Below are 16,304 nucleotides of genomic sequence, written 5' to 3'. Positions count from 1 at the left end.
AAATAGTACCATTTCTTTCAATACAGGTCGCTTACAGGTAAAACTTAATGATAGTGATCGATCGATTGATTGATTGATTGTCTTTATTTCCTCCATTTGATGAAGATTTACAAAACATGTATTTAACTACTCATACATAAAATGAAATCATAGGTTTAACATACTCGACAGAATTTACTTGTTTTTCAGTCAAAGAAGTATTATAATACATGTAGTTAATAGACCCTTTTGTGCTAACTGTATGATAGTCGATGAGCATGCGTGGAGCATTCTCATGTAACGGGAGTCTTCTGTATGTACAAGTGTCTCTGTGAAAATGGCCAGTTAACACTTCTGATGAATAAAACAGCAATACCAATCTAACCAAATAAGTAGTGTGTTATTCTTTTAATAAATGTTCGAACATTCACTAATGTATTCGCTTTTCTAGATTTTACGTGTCTATATCAACTACTTATATTCAGACTAAATAACCTTATTAAGACACCCATTTGTGTGGTACGTTCGTGCACTGGGCTCTGTAACTGTAACACTGTCTAAATGAAAACTCCATTAGAAACACAATGTTTATTTGACCGAGTACAACGCCTTTGCTATAAAACAATGGTGCATATCGCTTATAAATGCATAACGCTTAATAACTTCAAAATTAACCGGTATGACAATGCAACTGGTAGTGACTAACACCCTAAACGTTTGTTCACTGCGCCATAGTTATAGCTCGACAGAAAACCAGAAATACAAATAATTTCATTATAAATTAGCGTATAAAGAAGCCGAAAGGTCCGAATAAATCTAAACCAAAGTATTCTCTCGGAATGTTGCATTCCTATGAGAAAACGACATAACCGTAGATAAGTTAAGAGAAAAGAACGTGCAGACTGTAACAGTCTCACAGCGTAGATACGGTGTGCTACACACCTGAATGGCTATCTATAAAAGAAATGATAAACCGCGCCGATGACCTCGCTTAAATACTAAATGCCTACGGAATTGACCAATCATTGCGACGATTGTTACTCATATGTTATTAACTCAATCTCGTTTTCAAACAAACTAAGCATATATGTAAAATACAGAGACTCAACAGTTAAAAGTCACTTCCATTACACTCAAAATACACTTCCGCGAGGAAAATTCTTTTGTTCTACCCAAGCCCTACCTCGCGGAAGTGTACATTGAGCATGCTCACCAACTTACCACTAAAGGATCTATAACCAAAATTATATCTATTTTCCAGTAAAACAACCTGAAATTCTTCGTACATTTTGAACATGTGACCTGCTATACAAAAAATCAGTTGCTTCCATGTGCCTGAATCGAGTGTTAATAAAGTCAGTAATGCCACCAAATTGTGAGATGAGAATTTCATCTTCGCTTTGTTCTAAAAAAGGAAAGGGGTCGTGTACTGGTAGGAGGTCAGCAATTGTATAAAATAGCTCATTTCTTTCCTCAAGTAGCTTTTCACAATGTAGAATGAAATAATCTACAAGATCTGTTGTATATAGATTACATAGTGTATAGTCGCTATCTTTGGTTGCACGAGAAAAGTTAAGAGGAGAAGCTGTTTCGTAATTTCGGTATTGTATGAAGTTAGTCTAACAAGTTTATATTCCATCAAACAGGAGTAGAGGTTACGATATCGATTGAATTCAGGACGATGTTGAACGGATAATTTCCAATTGGTATCTTAGAAAATAGTATCTGACTGACAAACTATTTTCGACCACAGTCTTTTATTTGGTATGTGGGCTTCTTCAATAAAGTTTTCAAGAAATGGGAGCATGTCATTTTTCGCCAGAGAGATGTTTTAGTATAGTTACCATTCAGTATTTTACCAAGACGTAAGTTTGTCCGTACGTCCACTGGTAGACTAGAGTCCAAGATTACTGATACAAATGTACATGTCTTTTGGAGTTCGTTTATCAAAGCATAAGGCAAATTGAGTGAAGTAGCATTATATTTTCAGTGTTCGTTAGTTTGCCCCAAGTTTCACAAGCATACAGGTAGAATTATGTCATACATATTAATAGGTCTTTATTTTAGAACGTCTGTTTGATCTTCAGCATTTAGACATCAAACGCTTGGTTATAATCTGTTCCTAACTGTTAGGAAAATATTTTGTCAGGGTACGTCGTTACTTGGTAAAAAATAAATAGAGCGTAACGCCTCGAAAAACTGTTGTTACATAATATCAGTAGGACGGAAGTACAGACAGGGGTAAAGCAATTCAGTGACAGAGGCATAAAAAACAAACAAAACAAATAACAAAAATGGCATGAAGAAGTGGGACTACTCGCAGGAATATGCAAGTATGCCAGATTCTCTAGTCACTTTACACAGTGATGGATCCAGATTCGGAATGGGGCGGTAACTGGCCTAAAAGGGACATATTCCGTTGATTTCCTATGGTTCTCTATAAAATTAACTAAGATATTTGAACACGTATGTGCGCAAATACATTAAAATTTCCATTTAAACTGATCTTAGTTTTTAGCTTTTTATAAAAATAAAAGCTTATTCAAATCAGATATTGATACCAGGTAGAAAAAGTATTTCATTGATGGTTCCCCAAAAAAGAAGGTGTTAGCGGCCAAGTACGTCGATGAAAACCTAATTAAATTCATTCGGATCAAACTCTTCTAAATAAATGGTGCACGCTGATATTAATAAACAAATAATCATTTCCTGAAGCTTTCATAACGATCCACTAAGGCAGCAACCATTTGAATTTTCTGGGGGTGGGGCTATGGATTTTTGGGAAGAAAAAGTTAAATTGTTTCTTGAAAATTTTGAGAAAAATTAATTTGACTTATCACTGGCAAAATAAAAAAAATAATGATAAATTGTTGCCTTCCACAAGCTACAGCAAGGGCCATGCTGTCTGTGAAAGACGCAAGGAATGTATGGCCTCTGTATGCCTTGTTTCGTTTTCACCTTTTAATTAGTTTATTTTTTTATGTTGCTTGATTATATAGGAGCAACTGTTTCGCTGTATCTTTCTACGATGATGTTTTTTGGGCCAGATACAAGCTGCCCTGTGGTATGAGGGTTTCCTCGTCGTTCATTGAAGACCAATGGGTGGCCTTAGACTGACATTTTCATCCCGTTGGGGTCGTTGTCTCTTTAACACAGTGAGAAGACAAAACAAATGTTTTCAATTGCAATAGTAGGTGAAAATATTATATTTGTATTTGATTGGCCCTGAAAAAAATATTAGAAGTAATTTTTGCTCAAGGTAAAAAGGTTTGTCTCAGGAAAAAAAATCCATAGCCCCCCCCCCCCCGAAAATCAAATGGTTACTGTCTACGGACATACGGACATTACGACCACCCCATTTTATTGAAGTAAAGTAGCAAGAAAGGTAACTCTTCTTTGTTAACTAAGCATGTATAAAAGTCATGTTAATTCGTAATTAATAACAGACTACCATACAGTGCTCAATCGACCTCGTTAAGGCAAAATACCATACTGTCTCTAGTTTAAGTTACTAAGCTAAAAAATGACTATCAAACTACATGTTTATAAGTACAGAAGACCAGGAAATTTTTCCCTTAAACCAAAACTCCAGAAAAATTACGTAGAAAACCCCGTGGCGGATCCAGGGGGAATTCGTGGTTGGACTCTCTTTATGTTTGGATTTTTTAACTTGTGTGCATAATTTTGGCAAAATTTAGCATATGTACCCCATTTTTGGATTCCACAGATCGGACCAAATTCCTTTTGTAAATTTCTTGATCCATCGGTAATAATACAGATTCTCAATTAAAAATCTAATTCCACACCAGTATAAAAACGCTAAGAAGGAATATGCCCTTGATTTTTTAACATAAGGAAGCCAATATTAACCTAATGTATGGCAGACCAAAGTGGACAAAAATCTAGGACACCAAATGTTCAAATGGGTTCACATCTTATTAGTATGGCTTCCCAACATTTAGCTTATATTGTGATGTTTTGTTTTTGGCTACAATATTATGTATCTCATGTAGCATATTCTTTTCAGCAATAAGTTCAAAGACATGGGATACAGAACGGACCAATTTGAAACACATTTCCTCCTTTGCAAGATATATTTTGTTTCTTTTAAACTAAATAATGGAATTTCATGATCATGTTTAATCGATTTATTTTTACATAATTTAGGTTACAGACCACCAATTCAACCAATGAGCATTTGGAACGTACGCAAAAATAGTCCTACGCAGAAATTACCCCTGTTCCTCATAGTGCTGTGAAAAAAGTTCTCATCTTATTAAAAATATTTAAACAGTTTCTGAAAGGAAAAACATTTCTGTACATTTTATAGGTGCATTTTGCTTCTTGTGATGTGAAACCTAATCTCCATAATGATTTTTAAATATACCGCTATCTTGTGAAAACACTGGGATTTCCCATGCTATTTATAGACCCTTCACTTCCGGTGACCAGTACTGCACTGCAAGTCTGCTAACCCCACATGCCATTCTGAGGATTGTGAGCTGACATATGTAGAATCATGCTGATATATAGTCCTCTGCAGGTTAAAGTTAAGGTAAAGTCCAGAGAAGCCATTGAATATTGTGAAATTAGCATAGAAGCCTATGGGAAGTGGAATTAGTGGTTTTTAGCCTTTATGAAAGATCTAACGATAAAGTAATTCAAGGCCAAGAAATTATAAACTTTAAAAGCAGGTGTCTAATCTTGCACTTTCCTATGTACTTTTCTTTGGTCATTTGGTGATCAAATAATATCAAACAAATTGTAGATAGACAATCTTTGTTCTTCTGTCTTTTTTTTCACGTACATACATTTATGTAAAGTAAGTCAACAGGTCTATAACCCTAAATCCTAAATAGTTTCTCCTTTCATTATATACAATATGATGTATTGATATATAAAGCTACCGAATTATGCCAAAGTATACAGTTATCTTAATTGTTTTTGGAATGTCTATATTTACGTTTTAAAAAAGTAGTTCCGGGAGGGGCGTGGTCTAAATACCAAATCAGGTTATCGTTAATAAATTAACCAATGAAATGGCGTTAAATACTACTGAAATTAAATTATTGCAAAGTAACAGTAACCTTTCGATTTCAGGTGAAATATCAGTAGAAAAAAATAAAGGGGTGAGCTATGATCAAACTTAACATAAAAAGGCGGGATTGAATTTTAAATTTTCAAGAAATAAAGCTTGAAGGACAGGACAGGTTAAACTTAAAATAAAAAGGTAGGATTGAAATTTTCAAGAAATAAAACTTGAAGACCAGGACAGGCCTTGGAAAAAATTAATAGGGCAGGATCTATTGTTGCCCTAATATTTTTGTTAGTATTAAAGTGTAATCAAGAGAACCAACATTCTAACGGAAATCAAAAGAATGTAATCCAGGGACAAAGACCAGACAAAGAAAGCAGACACACACAAAAAGGAACATGAAATAACCAAAATAATACATACAAAGTGACAAAAGTCAATGAACAATTCGGACTTCATTAAAAACTAAGAGCATGGACCAGATGCACTGGTAGAGTAAGCGTCTACCTTTTTTTTAGAAACACCGCCTATTTGCTAATAAAAAGTCAAGTCCTGGGTAGAAAAAAGATGTCAGAAAAAAACTATGACACGTTGAACAAATCAGTTTTTATGGTGCAGATGGATACGCCGAAACGATCCACGGGTTCATGATGACGACTATAAAACTTTTGTAGTGATGACTTTAATCTTGTAGCAACGTAACACTGACCCAGAAGCCTAACTGTAAGTAGTCAGTCGCGATACAAAATGTCTGCGTAGTTATGGCAAGCTCTGTCATAACGTACGAGTTATGATATGAAAACTCCATACGCAGCTAGATACTGAAGGGATCATGTTGCCACGGATCAAAGGAAAGTTGACAATACGGAATGAAAAGTCATCACGTTTGTCGTAAAGTTTGGTTAATACTTTTCCTTCACCATCGATCTTAAAGTGTATAGGTCAAGATATGAGGCTCACTTCAGTGTCTGTAGTATCCTTCATCGGGTACAGGTCAACTCGTACCTTCGGCAACTCGTACCCAACAAACTCGTACCTTTGCCAACTCGTACCTTTCTATATAAATTTGTATTTACCTTCGTGTTCGTTAATCTGAAGGATAATTTACTATTTAAAAAAGATTGATGTGTTGTTATTTTTATTTTCAAGAGTCACATACATTATAAAATTAATACAATTTAATGGTTCACATTTGTCAGTCTAAACTGCTGCAGGCCCATTCAGTAAGCCACAACTGCGAAGTAACTGGCTAGCAGTAAGATCACTGGAGCTGTACTGGTCCCACAGTTCGAAAAACTTCCGTTGTAACAGCTTGGTTGATGCTCTCTGTTGTCTCGTCAGCTTGGCTTCTGTCACCATCTTCATCTGGGTTGGTAATAGAGCGGCCTCTTCATACAACTTGGGAACCAGGAGGTAGAACGGTTTTGTCTCGTCGTTGGATCTCTTGTTGATACGTCGATGCCACCCTTCCACGTCGTTGTTCGTTCTCGTTGGTTGCATATAGACGGTCCATGTTTCAATCGGCCAAACGGTACTACGTATCCATGTGTTGTTGATGTATTCTACTAAAGCTGTCACTGGTTCCGTCTCCATGTCTTTCAGTTTGTTGAAGGCGGGTGCAATATGTTCTGCTGGCAGAAATGGTAAGGCCATCAACTTCCTGATGTATTTGAAGATACTATCTTGTTGGCGATAAGCTGGCTGAAAAAGAAAAAGAATATTTAGTTAACATGTACAAACACAACAGATCGTCAAAATTTAATCATGCATGCAAAGCTCTGATGTTTATATCATTCATTTAGCATTACTGGTTTGGAACTTTGGGTTTCGTGCTCTTAGTCATGTTTTCGGATTTGTGTGCAACATACAAATGTCCACGCAGTGTTGTACAAAATTCAAATGTTGTTGATTGCGTCGTACATTGTCGATGTTTTATGTTATCCTTTTTATGAAAGTATGAATTTTAAGTTATTTACCTGAAGTCCAAGTTCCTGCACATGTCGAAACACAGCCTGTGTAAAATGGAAAAGACAGCCGTTGATGGTCTTGCCTGGAAACACCACACGAAGTGCTTGCCATAAACCAGACTCAAAGTCAGCAACGAAACCACATACTGCTGGCTGAGCAAGAAGTTCTGTCAAAGCCTGTAATACCTGAAATATAATAAGAAATGATAAGAACAATATAGAAATAATGAGTATTGCTTCATGCTATGATATGCTATTGCTTAATTATTATGTATATTGTCTCATTTACATTTACTCTGAATATTGTCTCATTTACATTTACTCTGTACATAGTATTTATTATAATGTTAATCGTATACTAGTATATTTTAGTTGTGTAGACGGCCATTTTGGTAAATTAATACCTCATCACTATTGATCACATCAGAATTTGAAGTGTAAGTGTAAGACCTGAAATTCATTAGTATATATGCTTAAATTACTTACAGGAATGTAGTCTATCTTCCGACGTCTGGACATCAATATAAATTATGTCTTAAAGTCTAAAACTGTACATTTACTCCATATCCTTTTGTTATTTATGCAATAAGTATAAATTTCACTTACCTCAAAATCTAAACTGTGTGGTTCAGCGGGACGAAGTTTCTGTTTAACTCTGTTAACAGTGCGCTGAAGATTGGTCTGCTTAATGCGGCTACCAGCTGGCTGACTAGGATCTGAATGTTGTCTAATAGCTGTCTCTACAATATCACCAGTAGCTCTGAATACATCTTGTTTGGCTTGGGATTTAGCCTGCAATACAAAATAAACATATTAAGTACATATATAAACAAGACACTACCAATACAATAAAAATAAATAAAATCATGAATCATGTACAGCAACACTATATTTATGTCATTGGCATTTATTCATAAGAATTTCTATATGCATTTGCATTTGTACATAACGGTATGACCTGTCCTATATTGCCTAACTGACATTCTTAAAAGAGTATATTAATGGTAAGTATAATAGAAACTTTCATCTTTCTGTACCATTGTAAATTGGTTTTGAAAATGAACTAGGATTGTTTAACGATAATTCGTAATCTATATAGCGGAAAGTGAGATTAAAGGATCTGACAAAACTGAGTTCCTTCTTTTAGCCTCATAAGAGTGAAGGAATAGGTCAGCAAATAGAGGAGCACAATTTGTTCCCATTGGAATGCCGACCCTTTGTTGAAAAACGTGTCCACCACACTGGTCAAATATGTTGTCGATAAAAAAAATTCTAGCATGATTTTGAAAACATCTCCTTGAGTATAATTGGAAGATTATTTGTAATTGTTGAGGAATCTCTACCAAGAACTACATATGTCTATCTAGGTGTACCGCTTAGCGCCGATAAATAAAAAGGCAGGACAGAAAATTTGATCAGAGCCCCCCAAATAATAAAATCAAATGGTAATTGCTCCCTGAGAATAATAAGTAAATAAAGAAAAAGGTAATACAGAACTTCAGCAGAGGATCATTCAACATTTTGAAAAGAAGATATCTTCTAGAGAGCTAGAGAGGTCCTGGAAAAAAAGGGGTTTCAGTCTTGTCCAAATTCTGTGAGAAATTCAGGGGGTGATCCAGACACTTTGAACAGGGGGATGCCAGCCAGGTTATCCACAGAAAAAGGGTTTTAGGACATTATTTGCCAATTTTACACATGAAAATGACAAATTTTCCGACATAAAGGAGGGGTGCCAACCTCCTGCACCCCCTTAATCCGTCACTGAATTTTCAGTGTTCCGGAATGTAATTGTACCGTCTAAATTTTGAAAATTAAATGCAGAAATCAACTTCCGGTTAAGATATTCGGATATTTCCCTGATTGTTAAAAAAATAAGCCGGTTTTTACAGAAATTCATCGTGACACGGGTAACAGAGTATAAAGATGGTAAGCTGTTTTCTTCAAGGGTTATACGACACAATATTGAAATCAGAATCTCAATGATTAAAGGTTAAATTTTAAGTTGACGCACAGACCTATGTATGTCTATATGATGTCTTTTATTCTTAGTCTTTGTCGACTATAATCTAAGGCAGGATTGAACTACTTTCTTGAAACAGAGAAGAAGGTAAAAGTCAGGTGATGTCATGTATATAGTAGAGTTGCGATACCATTTTTGCCACACAATCTTACATTTTTACCCTTAATCATCTACCCCTTAAATGGCTGTAACTAGTGTAAGGGGTAAGGTGTAACATAAGCACTAGATAGCAGGTCCAAGACCAGTGAAAAAATCCAAACATATTTATTTTTAGTGCATAATTCTGCATAAATTGCCAAAACTGATACTTGCAGGACGCTTACCCTACCGGTGCACCTGGTCCATGCTCCCAGTTTTTAGTGGAGTCCGAGTTGCTCATTTGCTTTTGTTACTTTGTGTGTATGATTTTAGTTACTTTATGTTCTTTGTTGTGTATGTCTGTTTTCCATGTCTGGTCTTTGTCCCTGGATTACATTCTCTTGATAACCACCCTAACCTTGGTTCCCTTGATTACTCTTGCACCAGTCAATTTTTGTTCATTTAGAGGGAGGAATTGATATTGTAACAGTTTAACTTCCGTTTTGAAAAAAATACAAATTACATGTACATAGCTGAAAATACATATAAGAATGGTGAAAATTGGAAACTGGCGAATATAGACTCACTGACTCTAGGAACATAATGAAATTTATCAACAGATTTGGATAGTTATGGTGTTAAATGTATAATTGGTTTTTAATGTGGCTTAAAAAGGCAACAGTCACCATAAAGGCTAGATTGTTCCCTATTAACTCAATGTAAAACGTTTTTGAAAAATAAAATAATTTCCGTACCTACCTACCTACCCAATTATTTTTCTTGCTGGTAGCAGGAAACAAGTTTGGCCTTACTTTGGTTTCAGGATGAAATGAACTTTTAGAGGAGCAAAATGTCCAGAAAAGTTATGAATAAAAGCACTGTATTTTCTTAGCACAATTTGTTTCAATTTCCTCATGTATGTCGAAATGCATTTCATGTGTTTTATGGATAAGACCAAACAAAAATAATTATGTGGTTCTCAGCCCTTCCTTCATTTCTTTTTAGGGTGCCTCATGCCATATCAATAATAAAATTAAAATTGGTCAAACACATAAAACTCCAAGTTGGTAAACAGGGAGTAGAAGTGTGACCGACCTGAAATAGCATCCTATAATATGGGACCAAATACTGGAGTTGCATTCAAAATATCTAGTGGCTGTGATTTATATTTGCTGAGAAAAATGTTGCAAAAATATTTTCCCTGCCATTCGCTGCCTGCACGCCTGCCTGCCCAACTGACCTACATGTACATGTACATCATTCTATAAGCTGATTTGTACAAATACAACACACTCATAAATAAAAATAACCTTTTCTCATATTTTTTGTATGGCTATGAATAATGTTAAAAGCACTTTCATCACTACTTTTGGACAATAAAAAGATCAAAAGAAATGTTTGCTTTCCTTATTGGTTTCCTGAGAGCCAAGTTTACTTTGAATGGCCTAATGTTCATTTGTAAGTTATTTTCTTTTCTCTATAAATTTATCTCAGTATCAAATTATACCCCTGCTTAAAGCAGGCCAGTTTACAGTGATGACATTGTTCAGTCTCCAACATTCTATTATGCTGTTCATCTCTCAAACTTTTGTACTCTCAACTCATCTTAAACCTCTCAATGAAAAGTTATGTACTTTTCAAGAAATGATTAATACAAATGTAGGTAAAGGACTGTGCTCCTGCTTCTTTGATTTTTTTATTAGAATAACATTTAGGTTTTTAGTAGCGTTCATTTTTAACATGGACTTTATTAGACTTGCTCACTTTTTTACCAAAGCAGACAGTCATATCATAATATAATGTGTTATTAACTGTTATTTGTTGTGTATTGTGATATATTTTATCAATGATAAGTGAATTCATGTCATGTTATGTCTTTCTAGATATCTTTTTTCTGATGTACTTAAATTATGTCAAATGTTCAATTGAGGGATGTATTATGCCGTACGGCTTGAATTTATTATTAAAATGCATTAAAAGAACTAATACTGTTTGTACAATCATAAATAAAACTCGTATTCGTAAAAACTCGTAAAGAACTCGTTTGGTTATCACAAACCATTTATCATATGCACAAGCTAGAACCCAAACGAAACAATTCTCATTGCATTAGCAATTATTTTGAACAATATCGTATGCATTTATAATTTCTAGTATAAAATCGCAAGGAATCGTGAACTGTTACCACAAACCCTTCGTATCCATTTACAGTAAATTGTAAAGTGATCCTTCACACTTGTTAATCATTCCTAAATTATAGGCAAAGTATAATTTATGTCCTTGAAATGTTGGTTTTTACAATTATAAATGTAATATTTTTTCATAGTCTTGTATTTTGAAAGCTTGGACACTGATTTTCATCTGACTGTTTGGTTATAATGGGCATGTGGACATCCTTTTCCTTTTTTTCTTTTTTTTTCTCGGTGGAGACTTACAGACACATCTTAAAAAAAAAAACAGAGGTCTGTACTTTCGTCTGTGTGTAAACCACTATTATTAAGTTATGACCAATTTCAAGTTAAGTTATGGTTATCTCCCCTTGTCTGTATAATTTATTTTGAGATGGATTAATTACCAAAAGACCAGAATAGAATGTTTGATATTTCATTTACTTGGATTTGATAAGTCTTTCGAATAATTGTAAATAATGCTAGGTAGCAGGCAGAATTGAGAAGAAACATAATATTTATGAATAGTAGGCAACACATTAACATGATTATGGGGTGATATTTATTAGCCAGGATTAAATTACTCTCTTTAATTAACTAAGGCACTACAATTTAAACAATGATTGGGATTACAGTTTTGAGTATATTTTCATGATAATTAGTTGCATGTCTAGATAAGCATATTTTCATTTAGTCATTGTACTGTTAGTCTTATATCCAGAAGTGTATCTTTATTTTGATTTTAAGTGGTTTACTATAGGATGAAGTACAGTATCATGTTACCCATGTTTTAAATAGCTGTTGAAGTTTTTGATTTATTGGAAATTGGTGCTAAGTTGGTGTTGAATTGGTGCTTAATTTAGGTCAGTTATGTAAGATATGATAATTAAAATAGTTGGTGTAAAATTGGTGTTGAACAGTATATAAGGGCTTTGATTTTCAGTTTAAAAAAAAAAGATTGGAGTCTGAAATTTAGTAGTGGAATAAAATGGGATAGGTGGCCAAAAAGGAGGGAGGAAAAGGAGAGAAGAAAAGGAGCGAAGGGAAGATTGGAGATTTGATGTTTAGGAATATACGTTTGCAGACTGTATGTAAGATTTGATTTATTTCATGTGGTTAAGGGATGTGTTTTTGGAGACAAGTGATGCAAGAGGAATATTGTTTTTGAGAATTGCAACTTGCCGTAACCGGAAGTTAACTCATTGTTGTTGATGATGTTTCTTTGACGTTTTGACGTGAACTTGCCTTAACAGGAAGTATTTGTATTCCAGACAATATGTTCAGAGGTTCCGGACAATGGTCCGAGGTTATTGTGAATTATTGATGTTAGTATAACTTCCCTTAGCAGGAAATTATCATGTCCGGACAATGCTCCAAGGTGCTGGACGGTGGTCCGAGGTCGTAGATTGTATGTGTTGACGATTGTGTAACTTGCCTTAACAGGAAGTTATAGCTATATGGAGAATTCCTCTGTTGTTGATGTCTGTTGTAGTGTTCCCCTGTGCCATATATGTCCCATCTGTATTAAGGAATTTGAGAACTTTTTTATGATAGCTTGATTGAGTGCACCGTATATGTGAGTTTTCGTAATTTTCTGATGTCAAAATAACTTTTTGTCATGTAACATGTATTTAATGTATAATTGTAATAAACTGTAGATTAGTGACAATTCTCTTTATTTTGAACCAGCCTGAAATTGTGAGCAACTTGGCTTCAGTTGTTAAAACATACCACCCAAGAGCTTTGCACATACTTGGCTGCCATGGCATTACATTCAAAAAGTGTTTAACCAATATTATTCAAACTTTGCACTGTGTTTATATTCATATTGAAGATGTGAGTTATATATTACATGTATCATGGAGAAATTTGATTAATTTTTTCCTATATGTTTTAGCATGTTGAACTTTACCATTTTTTGCAAGCTCGTGCAATATAATATTCTGCTCGGGACAATATTCACCAGTATTCATGCAATAACCCTATAATATTTTGCCAAAATTTAACTTGAACATTTCAAAGAAAATGAAATGTATCTCTGTATAATTTCAACACATTCACATGATGATTAAATGATTTATAATTGTAATTTTGAGAACCATAGTCATTTGACCAAGCTTGATCCTTTGACTTGATACATCATTGCAGCTAGTAAGTGTCAAGTTTGGTAGGCAGTCCATCTGGTAAGATGTTGAATCTAATTGAAGATATTTTGTCTCATCTGTGAGATAGAAACTTCACATCAGTCAGTCAAATTGTGATGTCAACTGTAAAACTTCCGTAGTTCTGTAGTGGTGATATTAACAAAGCCTGATTAAAAAGTTTATTTGACAATTTCTGTGCTATACAAAGAAAGTCAGTGTACAGATCACAGGTTCAACAGTAATGGATCGTCTGTGTGAAATGTATACACCATAGGCTAGAGATGTTGGTATATTGCCACTAAGAAAGGGGAAGTTTGAGAAGTCAAAATCATTACATGTACATTTGTCTTAAAATTTTGATTTCAAACATCATCTTTTGTCTATGTACAAAATTAAGGTCTAGGTACGATGCAGACTTGCAGAGGAAATGTTATTGGATGGTTTTAATTATAGGTTTCAATATCAAAAATTTGTTCTAAACCAAATCTTGAAAATTTGATTGTTTCTACATCTTGTGATTAAAGGAAATATGTTATTTTGTATTTATTTACAGTTTACATTTTAAACTCAGCATAAAATGTAATTTAGGTTAAATAATCATTTAACCAAGAAAATTACCTGTTTTCATGGAACAAGCCATAAAATCATTTGTTGATAGGACTGGCTTGATTTTACTCTGAAGATGAAAAACAAATAATTTTTCAGTCTGGCCTTATTAAATGTTTCATGTTTTATTGTTGTTAGTTAAATTTTCCCATGTTCTTGTACAGAGATGCTACATTTTGCTCATCTTCTTCTATGTGAGTTTTATAGAGTGAGACTTTATTGTATCCTGAAAATGACTTTTTAGGTCATTATTGGTAAATTTTAAGAGCTTGTTGCAGACATGATGTCGATGTAATTAAGGTGAAATCGTGTAAGCATGCAGTGGCATAATGATATCAGTAAGATAGCATGATTAAAATTTGATGAAATGACATTCACGATGAAAGGTTATTAGATTTTTAATGATATTTGACAAATGGGTCAGAAAGATTAAAAATATAGTTAAGGATTGTGTTAATGATTTTGAGGATGCAACATTAGTACCGGTAAAAAGCGATAGGTCAGGTTAATAGTGCACAGTGGCTTATATAGAGGGGCTTGATACATGCTCCCTTTTCCAGTGTATGAAACTCACTCAAATTCTTGCGAGTCCTGAATACAATATTTCAATATATTTACTGTATAGGAGAGTTCTTCATGATTTGTTTTTGGTTGTCAAAAAATCCATTGAGTGGCATGGGGCATCAACTTTAAATTAGCATAACTTTTCCATTTTTTCAGATAACTGAAAAAATCTTTTGGTTCCCTACACTGCCAATAAAACTCCTTTTGTCCATGGAAATTTTAAATAAATATTCAGTGATCAGACAATATATGTGCATAAAATTTTAAAAATTGTTTTATATAAGAAAGAGGTTTACTACATATAAATATCATTTCAAATTTATTTTTCAAGTAAGAAAATTCCTGTACAAAATATGAATTACTTTATCTAAATGAAACATTTTATGGAACCAAAATTGGATATGAAATAACCAAGTTGTAAAGTTTAGAAAATTGCGATTCTAATCATGAAATTGTCAATTGTTTATTTAGTTGTTTATTTGCCAACCAATATGACATTTAATGATATGAAAATTAGTGAGTATGACGTCACTAATGAGATTGGTGAACTCTCCTTTAGCTATATACATTTTTGCCAAAAAATAGCCATTCTCTGGGCTGACAGGCAGGCAACTATTTCTAACTCTGCCATTTCCTTATGAATTGGAAAAATTTGTGACTGAAAATATTCCAACTATATAAGAATAATAGGATAATTAATTGGAAAGAGTGAATAACCAAAATATTATCGCAAGTGCCGAAGAACGCATAAATTTATCGAGTTTGCGGAACTTGTTCCGTGCACAAATTAAATCTTAAAGCGTTCTTGGCACGAGCGATCATATTTTGATTATTCACGACAACCCATTGATCATTCTATTTAATGTGTAGATTTTCTTCGTAATTTATCGATATTTTCAACATGAATTTTAAATTCTGTGATTGGCGGATTGATATCTCAGTTGTGACATTTTGGCAGGAGAAAGTCCGAGAGCGAAATTACCGAATTTATTCCACAGTGTGAATTATCAAAATTTATTACACTGGGAACATTCGATAAAGCACTGCTATCAATATAATAAAATGCATATTTTTTACATGTAATCATGATTTTCAACTTATTTTACCCCTAAGATAATTTGTGCCTTGCTTTGCTCAGAAATAAGTTTTGTTTATGTAACTTCTTAAAATCCTGGACTCATATCCATAGTAAATCTGTGCACCTTTCATGTTAAATCTTCCCAAACCAAATGGAACCTTGTTAAACTCGTTAATATTTCTGTGTAAAATTAAATTTTGTATTAACATGTATGAGATAAGGTGTTGTCTTGTATTTGTAGTTTTTACATATGTGTGTTATTGATATAGATACAGTCAGTCAAAGATTAATGTTGAAGCACACTATATATAAATATATAAACTGATAGACTTCTTTCTTTCATTTTTTCTTTCCTTTACATTTATCTACATGCGCATATAGTTCTTCCATTTACTCTCACATGTACAAGTTACGATCAGAAGGTTACTAATGTTTAAAAATAGAATTTTTAAAATTTGTTTCAGGTCGGTGATCACAATGGAAGGTCATACATGTACATGTACCAGCACAAGGAAATAACCATATACTGCTTCTAAAAATAGGAAATGGTAACCAATTAAATACTACTCTCTATTTACTTACTATTTAATTTATTTACATATGAATTGGTGTATCGGATGTATTGTTTGTAAACAATTTATCTGTTGCTATTGATTGGTTTACCT

The 16,304-nt window shown here is 33.8% G+C and overlaps 2 protein-coding genes and 1 long non-coding RNA gene across 3 annotated transcripts in view; 1 reads left to right on the top strand and 2 right to left on the bottom strand.

Annotated features, from left to right (window-relative positions):
- Positions 1–6,174: 6,174 nt before the first annotated feature.
- LOC148599389 (uncharacterized) lies at positions 6,175–7,500 on the bottom strand. The gene is made up of 3 exons (XM_088557132.1): positions 7,468–7,500; positions 6,991–7,167; positions 6,175–6,715 (listed from the first exon to the last, which is right to left on the bottom strand). Exons 1-3 carry the CDS (start codon positions 7,498–7,500, stop codon positions 6,215–6,217), a joined length of 711 nt encoding a protein of 236 aa, XP_088413258.1. The 3' UTR covers positions 6,175–6,214.
- A 1,297-nt stretch (positions 7,501–8,797) lies between these two features.
- LOC148599387 (mitogen-activated protein kinase kinase kinase 13-like) overlaps positions 8,798–16,304 on the top strand; it is a 68,319-nt gene continuing 60,812 nt past the window's right edge. Inside the window, exons 1-2 of the mRNA XM_088557126.1 lie at positions 8,798–8,907; positions 16,104–16,187. The gene's annotated coding sequence lies outside the window, so the exon portion shown is untranslated. The remainder of the gene's footprint in view (positions 8,908–16,103; positions 16,188–16,304) is intronic.
- LOC148599388 (uncharacterized) lies at positions 12,461–16,283 on the bottom strand. Its single transcript, XR_015917615.1, has 3 exons — positions 16,222–16,283; positions 14,010–14,067; positions 12,461–12,766 (listed from the first exon to the last, which is right to left on the bottom strand). It is a non-coding gene; the product is annotated as an uncharacterized LOC148599388 (long non-coding RNA).

This window comes from Perna viridis, chromosome 13 (genome assembly GCF_037379345.1).
Source record: "Perna viridis isolate PV_CMFRI_1.1 ecotype Kerala chromosome 13, ASM3737934v1, whole genome shotgun sequence".
Classification (NCBI taxonomy): domain Eukaryota; kingdom Metazoa; phylum Mollusca; class Bivalvia; order Mytilida; family Mytilidae; genus Perna; species Perna viridis.
This window is presented reverse-complemented; position numbering and strand designations above follow the sequence as displayed.